This window comes from Somniosus microcephalus, chromosome 18 (assembly GCF_052327205.1).
Source record: "Somniosus microcephalus isolate GS21.2 chromosome 18, FLI_Smic_1.0, whole genome shotgun sequence".
NCBI lineage: Eukaryota > Metazoa > Chordata > Chondrichthyes > Squaliformes > Somniosidae > Somniosus > Somniosus microcephalus.
Window position 1 is genome coordinate 25,156,822 of NC_141004.1, and position 26,666 is coordinate 25,183,487.

The window sequence follows — 26,666 nt, forward strand, 5'->3', positions numbered from 1 at the left end:
TTAACCACCTTATCTACCTGCTCCGCTGCCTTCAGGGATCTATGTACATGTACACCAAGGTCCCTCTGACCCTTTGTACTTCCTAGGGTCCTACCACTCATTGTGTATTCCCTTGCCTTATTTGTCCGTCCAAAATGCATCACCTCGCACTTTTCAGGGTTAAATTCCATTTGCCACTTTTCCGCCACTTGTGGGATAGAATCCTTCCTTACTCCCAATCAAGGTGCAAACAGCCTTTTTAACTCACTTTCTTCCTCCTTTAATGCTCCTCACCGTACACCATTTTTATGATCGAAGGTTCAAGCAAGTGACCTGTTTCAATGATAATTCCATTACTACTGGCTAGCTGGCAACAAGCAGCACCAGAGATACATCCCTAAATGAAGTTTAACACAAAGCAGTAATAGAAATAACACAACATTCTGTCTACTACAAGGAATAATATTTGCTATTTTTATTTTGGTTCTGTTTTATTCTTTCTGTTCAACTTCCTAATTTCACGGCCCTCTGCTGCAGCTGTAACTGCTGGGCAGTTTTCCAGTGCTGCTCTGTGTTAAGTCTGTGTGTTATAGTGATAATTACTACACAGACTACAAGAGTAAATTCAACAGGTCTTTACTGGTTGGGGGTCGGGACTATACTGAATACAATATTACTATACAGTGCTTATATACCGGTGTGGTCACCACCGGTATTACGTATACAGCAGCCAGAGAAAGTAGCACATCTCTTAAGGTGGAACAGGCTTAAGTTCTCTTAAGGTGGAACAGGTTACATACACCACAATCCTCCCTTTTTAGCTTAACAGTCATATCCCCATTTAACATAACATAACATATATACATATATAACTTCAGGTATAACAGTTCAAAGGTTCAGTCTCTCAGGAGGCTTTCTGATGCGGCTTGGATAACGCCTCTCAGTAGTCTCTGATTCTTGTTGTTGAGGTGCCTCCTCTATTTGGTTTCCAATGTATTGGGTGTCATCATCATCAAGTACATTCCCTGCCGAGGTAGATGCTTCAGGTTCATTAACGTCTTCCACAGTTGTCTCTGTCACAACCATGGGTTCGACCCTTGCTCTCGACTCTACCAGTTGATCCACATGACGCCTTATCACATTATGACCAATATCTACTGTGTACATCAGAGGTCCTTGTCTGGCCCGAATTGTTCCGGACTGCCATTTTTCGTTTCCATAGCCCCTTGCCAACACTGGTTGTCCTACGTCGAAAGTTCGAGTGGTCTTGTTGTTAATATGCCGAAACTGTTTGTTTTCCACTTCCCTCCGCACATTTGGTTTTAACAAGTCCAACTTGGACCGCAACCTCCTGTTATAAAACATCATGGCAGGACTTTGGTTAGTCACTGCATGATCGGCGTTTCGATATGACATCAGGAACTTGTCGACCTTGTGTTGCAGCGGAATCTGATCATCGTTCATGGCCTTAATTGCCTTTTTGAATGTCTGGACAAATCTTTCAGCCAACCCGTTTGTCGCCGGATGATATGGGGCAGAGGTATAATGTTTTACTCCATTCTTCTTTAAGAATTGTCGGAATTCTTCCGATACAAACTGTGGTCCGTTGTCCGAACAGATCTGTTCTGGCAATCCGTTCCTTGCGAATATTGTTCTTAACACCGCAATTGTCTTTTCTGAAGTAGTGGTATTCATCTTGATGACTTCTGGCCATTTGGAATGTGCATCCACCGCGATTAGGAACATGGAGTCCATGAATGGACCAGCAAAGTCAATGTGTACGCGTTGCCATGGGGCTGAAGGCCATTCCCATGGGTGTAGCGGTGCTATCGGAGGTGCATTTTGCACTTTTTGGCACCCAGCGCAGCTTTTCGTTAACTCCTCAATCTGTTGGTCAATACCCGGCCACCATACATAAGCCCTAGCAAGACTTTTCATTTTAACTCCCCCCAGATGACCTTCATGCAGTTCGTTTAAAACTCTTTCCCTTAACTTGGGAGGAATAATCACTCTTGTCCCGTACATCAAGGTACCATGGCAGACGGACAGCTGGTCTCGCCTTGCCGAAAATGCCGGTAACAGAGGATCACCCCGTGTTGGCCATCCTTTCACTGTCACCCCGTAGACTCTGGACAGTGTCGGGTCGTTCCTGGTTTCTCTTTCAATACTTGCATTGGTGACTGGTAAACACTCGATGATGGTCGAATGAAATAACTCAACAGGGTCAACTTTCGTCGTGTCTTCTTCTTCAGGTAGTGGCAGGCGCGACAGCCCATCAGCATTGCCATGCTGTTTCGTACCTTTGAATTCTATTTGATATTGATGTGCCCCTAGGAAAAGAGACCATCCCTGGAGACGCTGCGCTGTCATCACCGAAACACCCTTCTTAGGGTTAAAAATGGATACCAACGGTTGATGGTCTGTCAGAAGTGTGAATTTTTGGCCCTGCAGGTAATGATTAAACTTCTTCACTCCCCATACAAGGCTAAGAGCCTCCCTATCGATCTGCGCATAGTTGCGCTCAGCGGAGGTCAATGATCTGGATGCAAACGCGACTGGCCTTTCCATGCCATTTGGCAACTTGTGTGAGAGTACTGCCCCAATACCATATGGAGAAGCATCACAAGCCAACCGAATAGGCAGTGTCGGGTTGAAGTGAGCCAACACTTCCTCTGAGGTGATCAATTCTTTGCTTTTGCGAAATGCCTTCTTACAGTTTTCGCCCCATTCCCATGGTACCCCTTTCTGTAAAAGAGCGTTTAACGGGTGCAGTACCGTGGATAGATTTGGCAGAAATTTATGGTAATAGTTAATTAATCCTAGAAACGACCTCAACTGAGAGACATTCTCCGGAGCGGGAGCCTTTACAACTGCCTCAATCTTGTCAGGAGACTTATGAAGCCCCTCCCGGTCAATGACATGGCCACAGTACGAGATCCGCTTCTGGAAGAACTCACATTTCTGCCGATTTACTCTAAGTCCATACTCTTTCAGTCTGTTGAGCACCAGTTCCAAGTTTGCGAGATGTTGTTCATCATCATCACCTGTGATCAGAATATCGTCCAGGTAACATTGTGTGCCTGGACTTCCCTGTAATACCTGCTCCATGGCCCTCTGCCAAATTGCTGGAGCCGATGCCACTCCAAAAACCAGTCTATTGTATCGGTACAACCCTCGATGCGTTTTGATCGTGAGGTATTGGCGTGACTCTTCCTCAACCTCCATCTGCAAGTACGCCTGCGCCAGGTCTATCTTGGTGAAGTGTTTCCCGCCAGACAATGAAGCGAAAATATCCTCAATCCGTGGAAGCGGATACTGCACCGTGTGAAGCACCGGATTAACGGTGATTTTGAAATCTCCACAGATGCGAACCTTCCCTGGATCTCCTGGCTTGTTGCTCGCAGGACGTTTCATAATGGGAACAATGGGCGTAGCCCACTCACTCCAATCTACCTTAGACAGTACACCTGAACGTTCTAGTGCTTCCAGTTCCGCTTCAACAGTAGGTCGTATTGCATAGGGTACCGGTCTGGCTTTAAAAAATTTTGGTTGTGCATGTTCATCAATCTTGATGTTTGCCGTAATTCCTCTCAGTGTTCCCAGTCCCTGCTGGAACACCTCTTTAGCATCATCCAATATTCTGGACAATCGTTTAGGTTTGACATCTGTTTCCCCGGAATCTACCGTTAGTGCCTTCAAGGAGTGCCAGTCCATATTCATTTTCCTAATCCACTCCCATCCTAGTAGTGGTGGACCTCCTTCAGGTAGCACATATAAGTCCATTACTTGGCTTTCTTCGCCCTTGTGGACCACTTCTACCTCTATTTTTCCGATGGGGTACACTCTTTGCCCCGTGTATGTTTTCAATATAATCTCCGTATCCTGTAGGGGAATATGTTGGAATAACCTTCTGTAATCTTTCTTATTCATGACCGTCAATGCCGATCCAGTGTCCAATTCCATTTTTACTTGGACTCCTGCTATCTGAAGAGTGACCCAAATTGTCTGGAGATCTGCATCCTTACCAACGTTGTGTACTCTTAAGCTATCCAGTTCATTACTGCTAGCATCTGAATCTGACTTCTGTTCGGTCAAACTGTTCTTTGTCACCTTGTGTACCTTTGCGTATTTTCCTTGCGGTGACTTTTTGTTGCTGGTCTTCTTTCCTGACCGGCATACTTTAGCTATGTGGCCAAGCCTGCCACACGTTCTGCATTCTTGGTTTTTAAACCAACACTGGTTCTGATCGTGCGTTGTCTTTCCACAACGATAACATTTGACAGAACTCAAACCCAATTTGTTTGTACCGAGTTCCGGTGACCATAGCTGCATTACTGCCGTGCCTCTCGCTGCGGCTTCGTGTGCTGCTGCCATAGTGACCGCCTTCTCAAGCGTCAGCTCATTCTCCTCGAGCAGTCGCTTTTGTGTATCCTGTTTAAATAAACCACACACAAATTTATCTCGTAGTGCCTCTGTCAGTCCCGTTCCAAACTGACAATATTTTGCTAGCTTACGTAATTCCATCAAATATTCAGCATTGCTTTCATTCTGCAGCTGCCTTCTGTCGTAAAATTTAAATCGTTCCGCTAGCATCAGCGGCGTGGGGTTTAGATGATTTTTCAGGACAGTAACAATCTCATCGAACGTCTTATCCGTCGGTTCATCTGGTGATAACAGGTGTTTCAATTGCCTGTATGTCTTCGCACCCATTAAATTTAATAATGTTAGTGCTTTATCTGCATCAGGAATTTTATTTGCCTTACAATAATTTTGTATGCGTTCTACATACATGGCCCAATCTTCGATGTCACTATCAAAGGTATTAATGTTCCCATGTTTAGGCATCGTTGCAATTTATTGTATTTTTATGTTATCCAAGATGGCGGCTTCCCGCTCTTGTCGTCGTCCTCCGCCCACAAAATGGTGGTTTTCCCGCGCTTGGCGGTCTTCAACCGTCCCCCGACGCTGTCTCCGCTTCACCGCGGCCCTCGCGCCTTCAGTTTCCCCAGACGCCGCGCCCCTTAGCCCGAATGCGGCCCCTATCTCCGGTCGCGATCGATGTCCCCGCGCTGCGCCTCTCGCTCGAAAGCGGGCCGGCCCTTATCTCCGGCCGCGATCGATCTCACCACCCTTATTTTTCCGTCTTCCCAGCCCCGTCTGTACAGCCAACGCGGTTGACTTTCTGTCGCGTCGCTGCCCGGCTTACCCACCACCGAGGTAGAAAGAAGAAAGCTGACAGTCGCTGATGGAGGCTTCGAGGTCAGGATGTCTTCTGCACTCCGGTTTCTCGATGCCTGCCGCTCGACGTGTCTTCCAGTAGGGTGATGAGGGTGGAAACCTCTCTTCGACGTCCTGTCTGTGGACAAAGCCGCCGTGGAAATAACTGCCGCAGGGTAAGAATCGGACTCGTCGCCACTGTTAAGTCTGTGTGTTATAGTGATAATTACTACACAGACTACAAGAGTAAATTCAACAGGTCTTTACTGGTTGGGGGTCGGGACTATACTGAATACAATATTACTACACAGTGTGTGGTCACCACCGGTATTACGTATACAGCAGCCAGAGAAAGTAGTACATCTCTTAAGGTGGAACAGGCTTAAGTTCTCTTAAGGTGGAACAGGTTACATACACCACACTCTGCATTAAGCAGCATGGAGTTGACTTTGTGGAGCATGAGGCCGCTTGACCTTTCCCATTGTCCGAGATACTATTCTCCAAACTAGTGAGCACTGCCATCTAGTGGCTTGGCTGAGAAATAAAGAAACTCAGTCACCAGGAGTTGCCCCCGTCATAACAGTCAAAGATAGGATGCAAACCTGGAGCTGGGAATCAGTATTACCTACTACTAGAACCACTGGCCTACCAGTAATACTTACACCGACTATTATAATTAACTATTAAAAAGAACTTTGAATTGTAATGCTTCATGTAGTAACTTTTTTTAATAGATATCTAGACTTTGTCTGTGTGATGACATATGATTTTCATGGGTCCTGGGAGAATGTCACTGGACACAATAGCCCTCTGCATCGTGGCTCTAACGACCAAGGCGTATTTATTTACTTTAATATAGTAAGTATGTTTGTAAAAAGTAACATCTATATCTTATCTTTTTCATTACCACTGTAATATTTTACCAATATGTTTTAACAAAAGGTTTTTCATTTGTAAAAGCTCAATAAAGATATCAAGCTAAATTATCTTGCAGGACTCTGCTGTAAAATACTGGAAAGACAATGGAATCCCAGCAGAGAAACTCATTGTTGGATTCCCAACATATGGACGTAGCTTCACCCTCAGCACCTCCGCAACAGGTGTTGGTGCTCCAATCTCTGGTCCTGGCGAAGATGGCCAATTAACCAGGGAGCCTGGATTCTGGGCCTACTATGAAGTGATTATGCTGAAAATGTTATTAATTTATTACATGATAAATTCACTGAAGTTTATCTTAAATAGAAAGTGATCAGGATTAAATTCTTTAAAAACATAGGGGTACAATTTCCTTGGTGGTTCCCCGACCTCCCACCGTACCTTCCATGGAAACCCCAGTGAAATGGCATAAACGGCCATTTATCCTGTTTCTCCAGGATTTCTGTAAATCTTCCACCAAAACTATGGTCAGAGATCAGAAGAACGTTCAGGGAAATTCCAGGCTTTTATAGCACCTTCTAACAGCGTTCAGAGACATCTCAATGTGCTTCATATACAGTGAACAATCACAGCAGTCATTTAGCATACAGCAGGATCCCACAAAGAGCAATGACGTGAATGCCCAGGTATCAGTTTCAGTGATGTTGTTCCTAGGAATGTTGGGCCATGACATAACAGTAACTCCCTGCTGTTTTTCAAACTTTGCCATATAATCTTTACCAGCAGAACAGTCAGCTGGGAATTTAGTTTAACATCTCATTAAAGGGCAGCATTTCCAACAACAGGGCACTCTCTCAGGAATGCCCGAGAGTTTCAGCCTTCATTATGTGCTTAAGTCCTGACATGGAACCCACAGCCTGCTGACTCTGGGCTGAGAGTGTCACCAACGGAGACAAGCTGACACCCAAAGGGCTATAGATGTTATGAAGAGATATGCATGAAATTTTTAAAAATTCCTTAACTACAGTATACTGCCGATTTTCCAAAATGAATTGACAGATCATGATGAGGAGCAAGGCCGCGGTTTCCCCATCTGGTGATGGTCTCCGACAGATGTGTGCAATCAGAAAATTGATTTTTTTTTGTATCATACGATCATTCAAAAAGCCTGCACTATTTCCCCTTGAAATAAACTTGCTGAGGTGATAAATCCCCCATCCCTTTGTGATTGATCCTCACTGTTAACATTAAAAAGATAATCCCACACCCATTAAATATTCATATCACTTTAATGTAAAATGTAATCTTTTTTTCGAAGGAATCTCTCATTCCGATAAAATTTCAACATTCTTCTTCTGTTACAGTTAAATATCTTTTATTAATTAACAATGGGAGTTGACTTAATACTGTTTATAAATGGGACTGCAACTATGGGACAACGAGATTAATTTGTCTGAAATGTTAACAATACTTACTGATTTTGATTGACAGATCTGTACATTTGTGAAAACTGCTACCACACAATTGATTGAAGACCAGCAGGTTCCTTATGCATTCAAGGATAATCAATGGGTTGGCTATGACGATCAGCAGAGCTTTACGCGCAAAGTATGTGCTATAAGTTTATTTGCATAATTTTTTTTTATTCGTTCATGGGATGCGGGCGTTGCTGGCAAGGCCAGCATTTATTGCCCATCCCTAATTGTTACTTGAGAAGGTAGTGGTGAGCCGCCTTCTTGAACCGCTGCAGTCCATGAGGTGAAGGTACTCCCACAGGGCTGTTAGATAAGGCTTCCAGGATTTTGACCCAGCGACGATGAAGGAACAGTGATATATTTCCAAGTCAGGATGGTGTGTGACTTGGAGGGGAACTTGCAGGTCGTGGTGTTCCCATGCGCCTGCTGCCCTTGACCTTCTAGGTGGTAGATGTGGCGGGTTTGGGAGGTGCTGCCGAAGAAACCTTGGTGAGTTGCTCAGTGCATCTTGTAGATGGTACACACTGCAGCAACGGTAGGCCGGTGATGGAGGTAGTGAATGTTTAAGCTGGGGGATGGGTTGCCATTCAAGTAGGCTGCTTTGGCCTGGATGGTGTCGAGCTTCTTGAGTGTTGTTGGAGCTGCACTCATCCAGGCAAGTGGAGACTCCTGACACTCCAGACCTGTGCCTTGTAGATGGTGGAAAGGCGTTGGCATCTCAGGAGGTGAGACACTTGCCGCAGAATACCCAGCCTCTGACCTGCTCTTGTAACCACAGTATTTATGTGACTGGTTCAGTTAAGTTTCTGGTCAATGGTGACTCCCAGGATGTTTATGTTGGGGTATGCGGTGATGGTAATCCCATTGAATGTCAAGGGGTGGTGGTTAGACTCTCTCTTGTTGAAGAAGTCATTGCCTGGCATTTGTGTGGCACTTATCAGCCCCAACCTGAATGCTGTCCAGGTCTTGTTGCATGCGGACATGGACTGCTTCATTATCTGAGGAGTTGTGAATGGAACACTGTGCAATCATCAGCAAACATCCCCACTTCTGAACCTATGATGGAGGGAAGGTCATTGATGAAGCAGCTGAAGATGGTTGGGCCTAGGACACTGCCCTGAGGAACTCCTGCAGCGATGTCCTGGGGTTGAGATGATTGACCTCCAACAACTACAACCATCTTCCTTTGTGCTAGGTATGGCTCCAGCCAGCGGAGAGATTTCCCCCCGATTCCCATTGAGTTCAATTTTACTAGGTCTAGGGCTCCTTGATGCCACATTCGGTCAAATACTGTCTTGATGCCAAGGCCAGTCACTCTAACATTACCTCTGCAATTGAGCTCTTTTGTCCATGTTTGGACCAAGGCTGTAATGAGGTCTGGAGCAGAGTGGTCCTAGCGGAACACAAACTGAGCATCAGTGAGCAGGCTATTGGTGAGTAAGTGCCGCTTGATAGCACTGTTGATGACACCTTCCATCACTTTGCTGATGATTGAGAGTAGACTGATGAGGCGGTAATTGGCCAGTGTCGAAATCTCGACTCCGAGTAAGACTCTAAAACACAAGCAGTACCGTCAGATTGTTAGTTTAATTTTTACTTGCACAAGGAGAGAGCTGCCTGGACAAAGGCTAGGCCAACATCTCTAAAGGACATCAGCGAATGCAGCATATTTATACACTCAAACAAGCAAGCGTTCCATAAATCACGTGTAATGGTATTGTATCATTTTAAACAAATTAAGAGTTTTTACAAGGACAATCAAAAGGTCAGCAGGACAGAAATATCTCCAGACAAGGTTAGTTAATCATATATTCTGTCAGGAGGTTCTGTCTGAATCTTGTTACCAAGATGATTTACTTACTCATGTCTGATCATCTTGTTACCAAGATGATTAGCTTACTCAATAGTTTTGCTTCTTTGTCTAGCGACAATCATTAATAGTTTATCTATTCTATAGCCTTATGCCTCCCTTGTGCTAGTGAGTCAATTATAGCTGTTATCACATCCTCAATGTGCGTGGGTATTATGAAAGATCTCTTGGTCTTATACACGTTATGACACATTTGCTTTTTTGCTTTAGTTACAACCTAAGCAAGTTTGTTCTTTTACTTGGCCATTTTATTCTACCCAGCATGCTAAGTATAATGTTAATTTCCACACCAGATTGGACTTGTCCTGCTTTTTGTGGACACAACATACCTGGCAATTTTCCACATTGTCTGGTAGATGCCAGTGTTGTAGCTGTACTGGAACAGCTTGGCTAGAGGCGCGGCTAGTTCTGGAGCACAAGTCTTCAGCACGACAGCCAGGATGTTGTCGGGGCCCATAGCATTTGCTGTATCCAGTGCACTCAACCATTTCTTGATATCTCATGGAGTGAATTGAATTGGTTGAACACTGGCTTCTGTGATGGTGGGGACCTCAGGAGGAGGCCGAGATAGATCATCCACTCAGCACTTCTGGCTGAAGGTGGTTGAGAACGCTTCAGCCTTGTCTTCTGCACTCATGTGCTGGGCTCCGCCATCATTGAGGATGGGGATATTCATGGAGCCTCCTCCTCCTGTTTAATGGTCCACCACCATTCACGCCTGGATGTGGCAGGACTGCAGAGCTTTGATCTGATCCGTTGATTGTGGGATCGCTTAGCCCTGTCTATAGCATGCTGCTTCTACTGTTTAACATGTATGTAGTCCTGTGTTGCAGCTTCACCAGGTTGGCACTTCATTTTTAGGTATGCCTGGTGCTGCTCCTGGCATGCTCTTCTACACTCCTCATTGAACTAGGCTTGGTTCCCTGGCTTGATGGTAATGGTAGAGTGAGGGATATGCCAGGCCATGAGATTAGAGATTGTGATGGAATACAATTCTGCTGCTGCTGATGGCTCACAGCGCCTCATGGATGCCCAGTTTTGAGCTGCTAGCTCTGTTCTGAATCTATCCCATTTAGCATGATGGAGGGTGTCCTCAGTGTGAAAACGGGACTTCATCGCCACTGTGCAGTGGTCACTCCTACCAATGTTGTCATGGACAGGAGCATCTGCGACAGGTAGATTGGTGAGGACGAGGTTAAGTAGGTTTTTGCCTCGTGTTGGTTCTCTCACCAGCTGCCGCAACCCCAGTCTAGCAGCTATGTCCTTCATGACTCGGCCAGTAGTGGTGCTACCGAGTCACTCTTGGTGATGGACATTGAATTCCCCCACCCAGAGTACATTTTGTGCTCTTGCTACCCTCAGTGCTTCTTCCAAGTGGTGTTCAACATGGAGGAATACTGATTCATCGGCTGAGGGAAGGCGGTAGGTGGTAATCAGCAGGAGGTTTCCTTGCCCATGTTTGACCTGAAGCCATGAGATTTCATGGGGTCCGGAGTCAATGTTGAGAACTCCCAGGGCCACCCCTCCCGACTGTATACCATTGCGCCACCACCTCTGGTGGGTCTGTCCTGCCCGTGGGACTGGACATACCCAGGGATGATGATGGAGGAGTCTGGGAGGTTGGCTGAAAGGTTTGATTCTGTACAACAAGTTCCCAGATGTTAGTGAGGAGGACTTTGCAGGGTCGACTGGGCTTAGTTTGTCTTTGTCCTGTCCTAGTTTGATGCCGGGTGGTCCGTCCGGTTTTATTCTTAGCATACTTCTTTGTAGCGGTTTGGTACAACTGAGTGGCTTGCTAGGCTATTTCACAGGGCAGTTAAGAGTCAACCATATTCCTATGGGTCTGGAATCACAGAGGCCAGACCGGGTAACATAGAAACATAGAAGGTAGGAGCAGGAGTAGGCCATTCGGCCCTTCGAGCCTGCTCCGCCATTCAATGAGATCATGGCTGATCATTCAAATTCAGTACCCTGTCCCTGCCTTCTCCCCATATCCCTTGATCCCTTTAGCCTTAAGAAATATATCCAACTCTTTCTTGAATATATTTAATGAACTGGCCTCCACCGCCCTCTGTGGCAGAGAATTCCACAGGTTCACCACTCTCTGGGTGAAGAAATTCCTCCTCATTTCAGTCCTAAATGGCTTACCCCTTATCCTTAGACTATGACCCCTGGTTCTGGACTCCCCGGCCATCAGAAACATCCTTCCTGCATCTAGTCTGTCCAGACCTGACAGAATTTTATAGGTTTTGGTGCGATCCCCTCTCAATCTTCTAAACTCCAGTGAGTATAAGCCCAATCGACACAATCTCTCCTCATACGTCATTCCTGCCATCCCAGGTATCAGCCTGGTGAATCTTTGCTGCACTCCCTCCATGGCAAGAACGTCCTTTCTCAGGTAAGGTGACCAAAACTGCTCACAATACTCAAGGTGTGGTCTCACCAAGGCCCTGTACAACTGTAGCAAGACATCCTTGTTCCTGTACTCGAACCCTCTTGCTACGAAGGCCAACATACCATTTGCCTTCTTAACCGCCTGCTGCACCTGCATGCTTACCTTCAGCGACTGGTGCACAAGGACACCCAGGTCTCTTTGCACTTCCCCTTCTCCCAATCTATTGCCATTCAAATAATAATCTGCCTTCCTGTTTTTGCCACCAAAGTGGATAACCTCACATTTATCCACATTATAGTGCATTTGCCATGTTTCTGCCCAATCACCCAACCTGTCCAAATCGTACTGGAGTTTCACGACATCCTCCTCACAGCCTACCCTCCCACCCAGCTTTGTGTCGTCTGCAAATTTGGAGATATTACATCCAATTCCCTCATCCAGATCATTAATATATATTGTGAACAGCTGGGGTCCTAGGACCGATCCTTGCGGTACCCCACTAGTGACTGCCTGCCACTCGGAAAATGACCCGTTTATTCCAACTCTTTGCTTTCTGTTCGCCAACCAGTTCTCTATCCAAGTCAATACCTTGCCCCCAATCCCATGTGCCTTAATTTTGCACGCTAATCTCTTATGTGGGACCTTATCGAAAGCCTTCTGAAAGTCCAAATACACCACATCCACTGGTTCCCCCTTATCTATTTTACCAGTTACATCCTCAAAAAATTCCAGTAGATTAGTCAAGCATGATTTACCTTTTGTAAATCCATGTTGACTTTGATCCTGTCACTGCTTTCCAAGTGCTCTGCTATTACATCTTTTATAATAGACTCTAGCATTTTCCCCACTACCGATGTCAGGCTTACCGGTCTATAACTCCCCACTCTTTCTCTACCACCTTTTTTGAATAGTGGGGTAACATTAGCTACCCTCCAATCCATGAGTACTGTTCCAGAGTCTATCGAGTTCTGGAAGATGACCAGCAATGCATCTACTATCTCTAGGGCCACTTCCTTAAGTACCCTGGGATGTAGACCATCAGGCCCTGGGGATTTATCGGCCTTCAGTCCCATCAATTTTCCTAACACCATTTCCCTACAAATACTGATTTCTTTCAGTTCCTCCCTTTCATCAGACCCTATGTTCCCCAGCATCTCTGGGAGGTTATTTGTGTCCTCCTTTGTGAAGACAGAACCAAAGTATGAATTTAGTTGGTCTGCCATTTCCTTGTTTCCCATTATAAATTCCCCTGATTCTGACTGTAAGGGCCCTGCGCTTGACTTCACCAGTCTTTTTCTCTTCACAAATCTATAAAAGCTTTTACAGTCAGTTTTTATGTTCCCCGCTAGCTTACTCTCATATTCTATTTTCCCTTTCTTAATTAATCCCTTTGTCCTCCTTTGTTGACTCCTAAACTGCTCCCAATCCTCAGGATTATTGCTTTTTCTAGCCAACGGCAGATTTCTTTCCCTAAAAAATTAGTGGACTAGATGGGTTTTTACAACAATCCAGTAGTTTCATGGTCATCATTACTGATACTAGCTTTATTAATTCCAGATTTATTTAATTAACTGAATTTAAATTCCCCAGCTGCCATGGTGGGATTTTAATTCATGCCTCTAGATCATTAGTCCAGGCCTCTGGATTAGTTCAGTAACATAACCACTATGCTACCATTCCGGTATGCCATAAGTTCAATAACAGCACAGATCTACACAGGTCGCAGTAAGATAATTTTATTAATACAGGTAAATCAATGGAGGTTTTTTTTCAACCATCAACTTAGAAACTAGTTAAGTAATATTGTTCACTTTTTAAAAAAAATCAATGATTGTTATATCATTCAGGCACTGCAAAAATAGGGAGCAAAGGTAATGACCTAAAAATTCGAGTGCGACACGGAAGCTGCCAGTGCCACCACAGCTGTGGATTAATGGCCGCCAATAATGGTGGCACTGGTAGGAGAGAATAATCCTCGCTGAGGACAAATGATTAGTAGCCCCGCGCTAAACTGACCGTGTAACGCCTTCCTGGTGGCGTTCGTCCCAGCATCAGGCCCCAATGTGGCGTTGCAGCTTCGCACAGCCTCTGAAAGCGAGGCTGTGATTTCACAAAGCATTGTGGGATGTTAAAAGGGCAATGCATTGTTGTTTTCTTAAAATGGTAATGCCTTCTGAAATGATAAAAATATGCAGCTTTCAGCCTTACAGCTCAACTGCCTTCTGAAAACAATATTAACATTTGGAAAAAAAAATCACAAATGGGAGTCTTCAGCTCTTAAAGCTGAATTCCCTTCCACACCTAAAAAAAGGGAAAAGTTCTTCAGCGCTATCACAAATGGCTTAGCGAGCCAGGGAAGGGGTGCCCAGGGTCTCACACGCAGCACTCCAGCTTTGTGCAGGGGGTCAACATTGCAAGAGGGGTCCTCTACCCACAGGGGCCAGGAGGCCCTCCAGAAAGAATGATGTGGGGCCAGGTCACTGAGGCCATCACTGCCAGCAACGTCACCCCCATCACCTGGCTCCAGTGCCCAAAGAGGCTTCATGACCTCGGAGCAGTGGTCAAGGTCAGTGCATCTTCAAAAGTCGTCTCCTACCAACTGCATCACTAGCCTCACACGCTGCTCAATGCACGACGACCCCCCTGTGGTGTATGTAACCTGTTCCACCTTAAGAGAACTACCTTAAGAGATGTACTACTTTCTCTTGGCTGCTGTATACTGTAATACCGGTGGTGACCACACCGGTATATAAACGTTGTGTAGTGATTTGCTGGGCAGTTCAGCCCTGACCTCCGAATAGTAAAGACCTGTTAAAGTTATTCTTGTTGTCTGTGTCCAGTGATTTATAATAAGCATAACTGGGACACACAGACTCAACAGTGGCGACGAGTCCGATCTTACCCTGCGGCAGTTTTACATCCAAGGCAGCTTCGTCCTCAGAACGGGCGTCGAGAAGAGGCATCCGCCCTCATCATCCTGCTGAGCACCACATCGCACGGGAGGCATCGAGAACCCGGGTTAAAAAGAAAAATTCTGACCACGAAGCCCTCCATCAGCGACAGGCAGTGATCATCCCTTCTACCATGGTGGTGGGTAAGCCGATCAGCGACACGAGCAGAAAGTCGGCCACATTGGCTGTGGAGTAGGGGAGGGAAAATGGAGGAAAAAGGGCGGAGAACTCGACCGCGGCCGGTGAAAAGGGCCGGGCTGCAATTGGGGCCGAGAGGCGTAGCGACTGGGGCAGCGTTAAGGCCACGAGAACCACGGAGAACTCAACCGCAGCCGGTGTAAAGGACCGGCGTGCAAGCGGGGCTGAGAGGCGCAACAGCAGGGGAAGTGTGAATGCCCACGGGAACCGCGGGGGAGCAAAAAGCAGCGTCGGGGAATTGAGAACCGCTGGGGAGGCGAGAACGGCAGCAGCACGGCAATCGCCATTGCAGCCAGATGGGGAAGAAGGCAAACGCAGGAAGCCGCCATTGTAGTCGGCGGGGGAAGAAGACGAGCGCGGGAAAAAACCGCCAAGCGCGGGAAGCTGCCATTTTAGTAGGCGGGGGAAGAAGACAACGCGGGAAGCCGCCATTTTGGAAAAAAAAGAAAATTTAAAGAAACTTGCAAGGATGCCTAAACATGGTAACATCAATGCTTTTGATAGCGATGTCGAAGATTGGGCCACGTATGTAGAACGCATTGGAGTTTATTGTACAGCAAATGAAGTACCAGATGATAAGAAAGCAATAACATTATTAAACTCAATGGGGGCGAAGACGTACGGGTTATTGAAGCATCTGATAACACCAGATAAACCGGCGGATCAGACTTTCGCGAAAATTGTTACGATCCTGCAAGAACATTTAAACCCCACGCCGCTGATGATAGCCGAACGATTTAAATTTTACAGCAGAACGCAGCTGAAAGAGGAAAGCAACGCTGAATTCTTAATTGAACTGCGTAAGCTATCAAAGTACTGTCAGTTTGGTACAGGACTAGCAGATGCTCTGAGAGATAAATTCGTGTGTGGATTATTAAAAGAAGGAACACAAAAGCGTCTGCTAGAAGAAAAGGACCTTACGCTTGAGAAAGCTGTCACCATTGCAGCATCGCACGAGGCCGCAGCAAGAGGCACCGCGGAAATGCAACTAAGGTCATCGGAACTCAGCACCAATCAAATGGCATTGGGTGCAGTAAAGTGTTATCGTTGCGGAAGGACAACGCACGATCAGAATCAGTGCTGGTTCAAAAATCAGGAATGCAGAAAATGTGGCAAGCTCGGTCACATAGCTAAAGTATGCCGGTCAGGTAAGACGACCAGCAGCAAAAAGTCACCGCAGGAAAAGTGCAAAAAGGTACACAAGGTGACAGAGAACAGTTCGGATGAACAGAAAACAGATTCAGACTCCAGCAGTAAGGAACTGGGTTGTCTAAAAATACATAATGTGGGTAACACAGCAGACCACCAAACTATCTGGGTCACACTTCAGATAGCAGGAGTCCAAGTGAAGATGGAATTGGACACTGGATCGGCATTGACGGTCATGAATAAGCAAGATTACAAAAGGTTATTTCCATACATTCCCTTAAGGGATACGGAGATTGTTTTGAAAACATACACGGGGCAAAGAGTATACCCCATTGGAAAGATAAAGGTAAAGGTGGTCCACAAGGATAAAGAAAGCCGAGGAATGGACTTATATGTGTTACCTGAGGGAGGTCCACCATTACTGGGACGGGAATGGATCAGGAGAATAAATATGGACTGGCACTCCTTAAAAGCACTAACTGTAGATTCCGGCAAAAAGGAAGATGTCAAACCTAAACGACTGTCCAGAATATTGGACGATGCTAAAGAGGTGTTCCAGCAGGGACTGGGAACACTGAAAGGAATTACGGCAAACATCAAAGTTGAAGAACATGCAAACCCGAAATTTTTCAAAGCCAGCGATACGACCTGCTGTGGAAGCTGAGCTGGAAGGACTAGAACGGTCCGGAGTACTGTCAAAGGTGGACTGGAGTGAATGGGCCACGCCCATTGTTCCCGTCATGAAGCGTTCATCGAGTAACAAACCGGGGGAACCGGGGAAGGTTCGCATCTGTGGCGATTTCAAGATCACTGTTAATCCGGTGCTTCACACGGTGCAATATCCGCTTCCACGGATTGAGAATATCTTCGCTTCGTTGGCTGGTGGGAAACACTTCACCAAGATAGACCTGGCGCAGGCATATTTACAGATGGAAGTTGATGAAGCGTCACGCCAGTATCTCACGATCAACACGCATAAGGGCTTATATCGGTATAATAGACTGGTTTATGGAGTGGCATCGGCTCCAGCGATTTGGCAAAGGGCCATGGAGCAGGTATTACAGGGAATTCCAGGCACACAATGTTACCTGGACGACATTCTGATTACAGGAAATGATGATGAGGAACACCTTGCAAATTTGGAACAGGTGCTCAACAGATTGAAAGAATGTGGACTTCGAGTTAATCACCAGAAATGTGAGTTCTTTCAGAAGCAAATCTCGTACTGTGGTCACGTCATTGACCAGGAGGGGCTTCACAAGTCACCTGACAAGATCGAAGCTGTTGTGAAGGCTCCCGCTCCGGAGAATGTATCCCAGTTGAGGTCGTTCCTAGGGTTAACTATTACCATAAGTTTCTGCCAAATTTATCCACGGTGCTACACCCGCTGAATGCTCTTTTGCAGAAGGGAGTGCCATGGAAGTGGAGCGAGGACTGTAAGCGGGCCTTTCACAAAGGCAAGGCATTGATCACCTCTAAGGAAGTGTTGGCTCACTTTAACCCAACGCTGCCTATTCGGTTAGCTTGTGATGCTTCTCCATATGGTATTGGGGCAGTGCTCTCACATAAGTTGCCAAATGGCTTGGAAAGACCAGTCGCATTCGCATCCAGATCATTGACCTCCGCTGAGCGCAACTATGCTCAGATAGATAGGGAGGCTCTCAGCCTTGTGTGGGGAGTAAAAAACTTTAATCATTACCTGCAAGGGCAAAAGTTTATGCTGCTGACAGACCACCAGCCGTTGGTTACCATTTTTAACCCTAAGAAGGGTGTTTCGGTGATGACAGCGCAGAGGCTCCAGAGATGGTCCCTTTTCCTAGGGGCACATCAATATCAGATCGAATTCAAAGGTACAAAGCAACATGGTAATGCTGATGGGCTGTCGCGCCTGCCACTACCTACAGCGGAAGAGGCACCGACAGTTAACCCTGTTGAGCTATTTCACTCGACCATCATCGAATGTTTACCAGTCACCAATGCAAGTATTGAGAGAGAAACCAGGAATGACCCGACACTGTCTCGGGTCTACGAATTGACAGTGAAAGGATGGCCAGCTCATGGTGAACCACTGTTACCGGCATTCTCAGCCAGACGAGAACAGCTGTCCGTCTGTCAAGGAACATTGATGTATGGAACACGGGTGATTATTCCTCCTAAATTAAGGGAGAGAGTTCTAAAGGAACTGCATGAAGGTCATCTGGGGGGAGTCAAGATGAAAAGCCTTGCTAGGGCTTATGTGTGGTGGCCGGGTATCGACCAACAGATAGAGGATCTGACGAAAAGCTGCTCAGGGTGCCAAAAAGTTCAAAATGCACCTCCGATTGCACCGCTGCATCCATGGGAATGGCCTTCAACCCCATGGCAACATGTACATATTGACTTTGCTGGTCCATTCATGGACTCCATGTTTTTAATTGCGGTGGACGCACATTCTAAATGGCCAGAAGTGATTAAGATGACTACCACTACCTCGGAAAAGATGATCGCGGTGCTAAGAACGATATTTGCAAGAAATGGATTGCCAGAACAAATATTTTCAGACAACGGACTGCAGTTCATGTCAGAAGAATTCCAGAAATTCATGAAGAAGAATGGGGTGAAACATTATACCTCTGCCCCATATCATCCAGCTACAAACGGGTTGGCCGAGAGATTTGTACAAACGTTCAAAAAAGCAATAAAGGCCATGAGCAAAGATCAGATTCCACTACAACACAAGGTGGACAATTTCCTACTGGCATATCGAAACGCCACTCATGCAGTGACAAACCAAAGTCCTGCCATGATGTTCTATAACAGAAGGTTGCGGTCCAGGTTGGACTTGTTAAAACCAAATGTGCGGAGGGAAGTCGAAAACAAACAGTTCCAGCATATAAATAACAAGACCACTCGGAGTTTCGAAATAGGACAACCAGTGTTAGCCCGGGACTATAAGAATGAGAAATGGCAATCTGGAACAATTCGGGCCAGACAAGGACCCCTGATGTACACGGTAGATATTGGTGAAAATGTAATACGACGTCATGCTGACCAACTGGTAGAATCGAGAACAAGGGTCGAACCCATGGTTATGGCAGAGACAACCGTGGAAGAAGTTAGTGAACCTGAAGCATCTACCTCAGAAGTGAATGTACCTGATGATGATGTCCAATCCATAAGAGATCAACTAGATGAGTCACCCCAGCAACGAGAATCAGAGACCCCTGAAAGGTGTTATCCAACTCGGATCAGGAGGCCTCCTCAGAGACTAAATCTTTGAACTGTTTTGCATGAAGTTGTATATATATATGTTATTATGTTATGTTAAATGGGGATATACACTGTTAAGCTAAAAAGGGAGGATTGTGGTGTATGTAACCTGTTCCACCTTAAGAGAACTACCTTAAGAGATGTACTACTTTCTCTTGCCTGCTGTATACTGTAATACCGGTGGTGACCACACCGGTATATAAACGTTGTGTAGTGATTTGCTGGGCAATTCAGCCCTGACCTCCGAATAGTAAAGACCTGTTAAAGTTATTCTTGTTGTCTGTGTCCAGTGATTTATAATAAGCATAACTGGGACACACAGACTCAACACCCCCTACCCCCAGCCCAATCGCTCACCTACCAACAATATGTACCAGTCACGAGGCACACCTCCCATCCCTAGCTTCACCTCACCTCCTTCGAGGAGACGGTGCTGACCATTCTTGGCAGGGGCATGGCTGAGCCCTTGGCCAGCAGCAATGCAGAAAGTATACAAGATGCTGCTATCCTCCTTCTCCCATTTACATCTTTCTTTCCCACCTTCCCCTCACCACAGCTCCAACCTGTTCCTTCCTCATTTCACACACCTAAGAAATGCAGCCTGCCCAGCCACTAGTTGGCCAAGAAGAGGGAGAGGCGAGAGAAAAAAAGATCAAGAAGCTCATCACTTGATTTGACACACCCAGCCACCAGCTCTTCAAGGTCGACCAGCAAGGCCATTTGCAGTGTTCCCCACTGAAAGTCAGCAGCCTTCCACCAGCCACGCTGCAGCTACTGGGGTAGCGCTGCATCACATCAGTAAGCTAGGCAAAGGCGCACGTAAGACAGCCCCTAAGGGAATGCATAAGGGTGATCACTTGATTTCTTGCTGCCATATTGGATGGATAGATGTATAAAGTTGGATTGGAAAGTTTGCTTTTGTGATGGCTTTTATTTCAGCATTGTGGCCAAGAGGACACTGTGATGGTCAGTAACAGAGGGAAGGTAAGGTGTGGGACTAATGTTGAATTCCATCCTGGATATCTCAGCCACAAAGGGGCTGTCTGGGTTGCTTCCTTCCTCCTCTTCTGCGTCCTCCTCTTCTGCGTCTTCCTCTTCCCTCTGCGAGCGGATACTGTAAATCTGAAATTAAAGCATAAAATGCTGGAAATACTCAGCAGGTCAGGCAGCATCTCGACCTGAGATGTGAACCTTGTTTCTCTCTTGACAGATGTTGCCTGACCTTCTGAGTATTTGCAGCATTTTCAGTCTTCTCAGAGGTCTTCCTTTACCATCCGAGGCCTTGCAAGCGTCCAGTAGCACACACTTAAAAAATTTTTTATCATGTATTGCAGCAAGCCACTACTTGAATAAAATTTTAAAAAATCCAATCCAAAAATACAAACTTACCTAAAAGATGTGTGTGTCCCTTTAAGAGGCGCTGACAGCGCATCTATCAGTCTGCTGAACTCTGGGTTTACGTGGTGAGCTTAGGACCCAGCGTTGAACTCAGTGCAATGGTCCATGTTCACCGAGGTGACGTCGCCTTACCCTCATTTACAATTGCAGGGCCATCGCTTTTACCGGCAGCGCTGCCAGCCCTTGGAAAATGGCGGCTGCCACCGGACCCACCACCAGTTGGCAAAAGAGCAGCGGCTGCCGTGTTATCGCAAAATTATGCCGGTTATCGCAAAATTATGCCGGTAATCGCTTGCATAAAACACCCAAATCTTTAGCCCAATATTCCTAGGTTATAGTAGAAGTTGAAGAAAGTAGGTCTGGTATGGTGAAAGGGATTATCCAGTGATTACTCACACAACTCTGAATGTTGTCCAATTCTGACAGGTACAGCCACATTACATTATGATAGTATTTCTCCTAACATAGGATGTGCTCACATATTTTAAACATGATCTAAATATGAAAACGTAACAGTTGTCTTTAGCTTAGTCAGTGTAACTTATAGCTGACGATCACTTCTGATCACGGCAAGAAAAGTAAATTCAAATTAAAGTTGCAACACCAGCAGATAGGCACATACGAGGGGTCACTGTAGCATCAACACTACAAGGAACATCCAGGAGTTGGTAACTCTTGTAGTTATACACATTCATTTCATGCTCCATGATAGATCCATTCCACACCCCAGGTGATGTGATAGACCTTTTCCACAATCCATGTTCTCAGATGAATCCATTCCATATTTTGAATTGGATACAAATACAGGTTTTGCAGACCATCATTGTGATAGGCTGTGAGCAACATGATATCATACTGGATGATTGACAGAAACACTGAGGATGTAAGAGCTGGAGCACATGTGTAAAGAAGACTATGTAACTGAGATTAAGCACAATGTAATGGATTTGTTTTGAACAGAAGAATGCCCTATGCCATTATTCACTGGAGTAACAATAAATATAGTCAAGTGGGAAAAACCTTATTTCAAGGTATTCTACGAGTTCTGATAGAAAAAAAACATAGTACAATACAATCAGGCTGCAATAATCTTGGAAAAACATGCGGATGTAAAAGAATAAGTCTGGAAACAATGGCAGCGATAGTCCTCTCCTCGCTGCAATCCTGACCACAACACACCCAAAGTGCACTGTGCCCCACCTGACCTGAATCAACAGTTCAATGGGCCCGTGTTAGAAAGAAAGGCATCGTACCTTCTTAAGCTTTCCTCGCCTCACTGCCTGCCCTCTCAGACCCTCCAATCTGAGGGGGACCAGATGTGAGGGCTCGTGACAGTTTCTACAGGCATCCCACTAAAGATGCTGTGTTTAGAGGCATTGCTTGTCCCCACCACCTCATTTCCATGGCATTACGATGCCTGCACCTGTTGTTCCTCTTCCCCAGGCAAAGCCCCAGAAAGCTCAAAGCAATGTAAAAGTCTCATGGGCCTCCTTCCTTTTACCTCTCCTGTATGTTTGGGAATTGAGTATTCCTCAGAGGTGTAGGAGAGGGATATCAGAGACACTATATCTAGTAGAACATTTTTTAGCAGGAAAAGCATTAGGTCTTCACTAAAATGTCAATTTCATTTAACAAAATGCACTTATTAGTTTTTTTTGTATTTTTTCACTGTAGGCTCAGTGGCTAAAGGATAACAGCTTTGGAGGTGCCATGGTGTGGGCTTTGGATCTGGATGATTTCAGTGGAAGTAAATGCAACGAAGGAGTTTACCCTTTGATCAACACATTGAAGTCCCTCCTTCAGAATAATGGTTTGGATGAATTATTATATGTAATCCAACTAAAATTAAACTGCATCCTATTGCTACAATCTATAAACAAACGTTCTGTCTGCATGCACTTCCTGTGTACAAATCCTGTTGTCATGCTTGTGCCTACATTTTCCATTCTAAATTCCTCTGTCCACATGTCTGATGGAAACTGCCTCGATAAACTTCTCGGGCTGTAATTACACACTCCCATCAGTGGTGGCGCTGTCACGCCTCAGTTCTGCGTCTCTCAGTGCCTGGCCTACACTGTGGAGAAACTCCTGTGCACCAACAAACTCTACTTCGCTGCTTCCCAAATTGCCATACGTTTTGCTATTTTACTATAATTAATAATTTAAAACAAAAGTATTTTATGAAAATAATGACATCATTTTTTGACTTTCAATGAGGACTGCATTACATCAGCAGCCCCTGGTCCAATTGTCCCCCACCCGCTAACCCAGCTCCTGCCTAAAGACTACACTTGGTCTTGACTGCCCATGTGCAATGCCATGGGATATTGAGTAGTATTATTATAAACAGCTAATTGTGACTCAAATAATGGCAATGTCAAGTTCTCTAAATATGTAAAATTTAAAATTACAAATGATGGTTTAAGTTACCTTGGGAGAAGGTGCAGCAAAGTTCTCAACCTGATTTACAATTCCTTCCACGACCTCAACCCATTCTTCCTCTGCAACTTCCTTCAGGCCTACGTGCTAACATGCTTGCTGTAATCTTCCAGCTCTAGTCTTTGTTTTATCCCTTCCTCCACTCCACCTACAATGCCAGAGTCTTCAACTGTTTTGGCCTTACACTCTGGAGCTCTGTTCCTATAACCTTCTTCACCTCGTCCCCCTACAGAACCTCCTCAAATCCTTCCTCTTCGGTCATGGCTTCAGTCATCTCCCCAATTTCTCTCCTACTGCTGCTCAGTGTCCTTTTCCGCCTCTGTGCAGCGCTTTTTGCGTTCAAGGTGCTATGTAATTGCAAGTTCTTGTGAAGGAGAACTTCCTGAAATTTGCATTCTCATACTTTGTGCCCACTGGTCCTGTCGTCAGAATGTAATTTTATGTGTCGAGGCAACTGAGTATGACAAGTGAATGAAAATCTTAATCAACATAATCGGATCCAAATCATTAAAATACTATTCATGTTTTGTTTTACAGAATGTGAGCCATCATCAGATACAGCAGCATCACCTGAAACCATTATCACTACCTCTACTCCAATCACCATTACTACAACTACTATTACTGATGCCAGTTTGGACGAAGTGTGCCAAGACAAGCCTGATGGGTTATATGCTGACCCAAATGATCGTAGTAAATATTACCAGTGTAATGGTGGACAATCCTACCATCAGATTTGTCCTGAAGCTTTGATCTTTGATGAAAATTGTCACTGTTGCAATTGGCCTTAATTACTTTAACGGTATTAAGTAGACTTGATTGCAACATATTGCCTCAAAATATAAATGACAATTTAAAGCAAGTAAAATGAAAATGAATTTGATAATGTATTAGTCCGTCATTGTATTTACCAGATTTCAATGTGGTAGTGTAAGATTGTGCTGTGAGTAACCACAGCTGTATTTTCATTTTATTAAACTGATTGTTGTGATAAATGACTTGTTTATGAGGAAAGATGTTCTAAAAAGTAAATAGCAGAGAATCACAGAGAAGTGAATAGTTTGACTATTTGTCAATGGAAACAGGCGCAATGGCGTCAACAAAGAACCTGAGCATGATATTTGTGTGATTTTATAATCAGCCTCTGGACACAGTAAACAATGACCCTGCTTGATTTGTTAACGCTGTCTTATTTTCCCTGTATTCCTTTGCTCTCTCTATAACATTTCTTTTTCGTTCAGCACAAAACAATATAAAATGAGAAGAGATCTTGGATTGAACATTTTCTGCTATTCTGTTTTGGATTTTTAATTCCCTTTCTCATATTTACTTGCACCCACACAGAAACTTTCAGGTGGAGGGGTGGATGAATACACAAGCACAACACTCTGTACCTTGTGCCCATGTCCGACACAGACAAGAGGAAGCAGCATCAACATGATGTAGCCGCATTTTGCACCCCCGCTGCCCCCTGCAATGGTGGTGAGTGTGAAAGGAATGGCTTGGGATTGGTAGGGATGCTTTATGGTGTTGGTGTGGGGTGGTGCCAACCTGGTGCATCATGTGGCAGCTGGGGTGTACAGTGTCAAGTGAAGTAAATCTGGCCAAGATGAGGCCATCCCTGGCCTCCCGGGCAGCAACGTGGTGGGGTGCTGAGACCGTGTCCTGTGCAGCATCAGGTGATTGCGGAGAAGGTTGGTGTTGTTGTTGGTGCTGCTTTTATGCCTGGTGCTGCTGGTGTTGGGGCTCATCGTGGTCAGATTCTGAGGACCAAGATGAGACAGTATAAACGGCAAACATGTTGCTGGAATAGATGGCAGGTAAAGTACAGATGTCAATGGTGAGGGAGTTCTTCCAATGAGGTGAGACTGGATGGAGTCTTTGCTGGAAAGACTTGCAGCCTGCAGAATCTGTGCTGGAAATGGACTGAACAACAGCTTCTGCCTGAGGAAAATGATCATCTGTCAGAACTCCCGCCTTAGGTTCACAGACGTGGTTCCCAAGCTACATGAATCCCGTGGCCATGCAAGGAAATGTAAAATGTAGGGGGGGTAAAGGCTGTTACGTGCCTGTAAACTACGTGATAATGATTTCAATTAGGTCGCCTGCCGCTGCCAGTTGGGTTGGCTCCACGATGACGGACGCGCCTGGGGGAAAGGCGCGTGGGGGCGGGATGACAGCGGGCTCACGACCCACTGTCAAAAAAAACAACTTTCCCACCAACCCGCCACCGATTATGCCCACTACCTCCCTGGAAAATTCCGGCCACTTGTCTTTGTTACTGTCTCCTGCTGTTTCGAGATGCAACAAAAACTTAATGGGAATGAGAAGCCCTTAACTTAACCTATGACAATACAGCACCCCCTCAGCGCTGCACTGGAGTGTCAGCCTAGTTTACTCACTCGTCCTGGCGTGTGGCTTTAACCCACAATCCTCTGACCCAGTGTGACATCACCTGAACCAATGAAACCAAGTGGACATACATTTATTATAAATTTGTGAATTAAGATTATTAAAGTGCCTTATTTAAACAGTGATAAATGTTTGGGAATAATTTGTCAGGTAAAGTGCTGGAGAAACAAATATTAGCGATGTCCAAAATGCAGTTAGACACTAAAATCAGGGAGGTAAGATATGAGGGGGATTGTTTTATTTGATCTTAAGATGTGAGAAACACTAGCAAGTCCACATTTATTGTCCACCGTTCACGCTGGCCTATCAATGAGTGGAAAAACGAATCCCTAATCTGTACTCTTGGCTGTGGTGTGGTAATTTTGTACTTGTCCTAATACTACAATCACAGTTTCAACTAAGTAATCTGCTGAAAGTTTCATTTTCACGTTCCTCGTACAATTATAAGTAGAGATATGATTAAATATTTATTATATTATCCAGTATAATACAAGACATCATATTTGATATTATTTAAGTCAATGGTGGAAATATTATGGTCGAATTAAGCAAATAAACAGAATTCCCAAGGGCAGGTGAGTCCGCAGTTCTCTCCTTTATTGTCCTTGTGTCTAATTTGCATAGAATCATTGACTCGTAGAATGATACAGCACAGAAAGAGGCGATTTGCCCCATCGTGCCTGTGCCGGCTCTTTGAAAGGGCTATCCAATTAGTCCCACACCCCGCCCGCACCCACCCCCTCTCTTTCCCCATAGCCCTGCAATTTTTCCACCTCAAGTATTTATCCAATTCCCTTTTGAAAGTTATTATTGAATCTGCTTCCACCACCCGTTCAGACAGTGCATTCCTGATCATAACAACTGGCTGCATAAAAACATATTTCCTCATGTCGCCTCTGGTTCCTTCGTCTATTACCTTAAATCAGTTTCTCCTTATTAATCCGTCAAAACCCATCATGAATTTGAACACCTCTATCAAACCTCCTCTTAACCTTCTCTGCTCCAAGTAGACCTACCCCAATTTCTCCAGTCTCTCCACGTAACTGAAGTCTTTCATC

General features: G+C 45.3%; 1 protein-coding gene across 1 annotated transcript in view; it reads left to right on the top strand.

The window, feature by feature from the left end:
- The window catches only part of LOC147105138 (acidic mammalian chitinase-like), a 34,400-nt gene extending 9,919 nt beyond the window's left edge, over window positions 1-24,481 (top strand). Inside the window, exons 7-11 of the mRNA XM_086011235.1 lie at window positions 5,931-6,054; window positions 6,191-6,373; window positions 7,564-7,680; window positions 22,432-22,567; window positions 23,734-24,481. Coding sequence (XP_085867361.1) covers window positions 5,931-6,054; window positions 6,191-6,373; window positions 7,564-7,680; window positions 22,432-22,567; window positions 23,734-23,987 — 814 coding nt within the window. The 3' untranslated portion in view covers window positions 23,988-24,481. The remainder of the gene's footprint in view (window positions 1-5,930; window positions 6,055-6,190; window positions 6,374-7,563; window positions 7,681-22,431; window positions 22,568-23,733) is intronic.
- The last annotated feature ends 2,185 nt before the right edge of the window (window positions 24,482-26,666 follow it).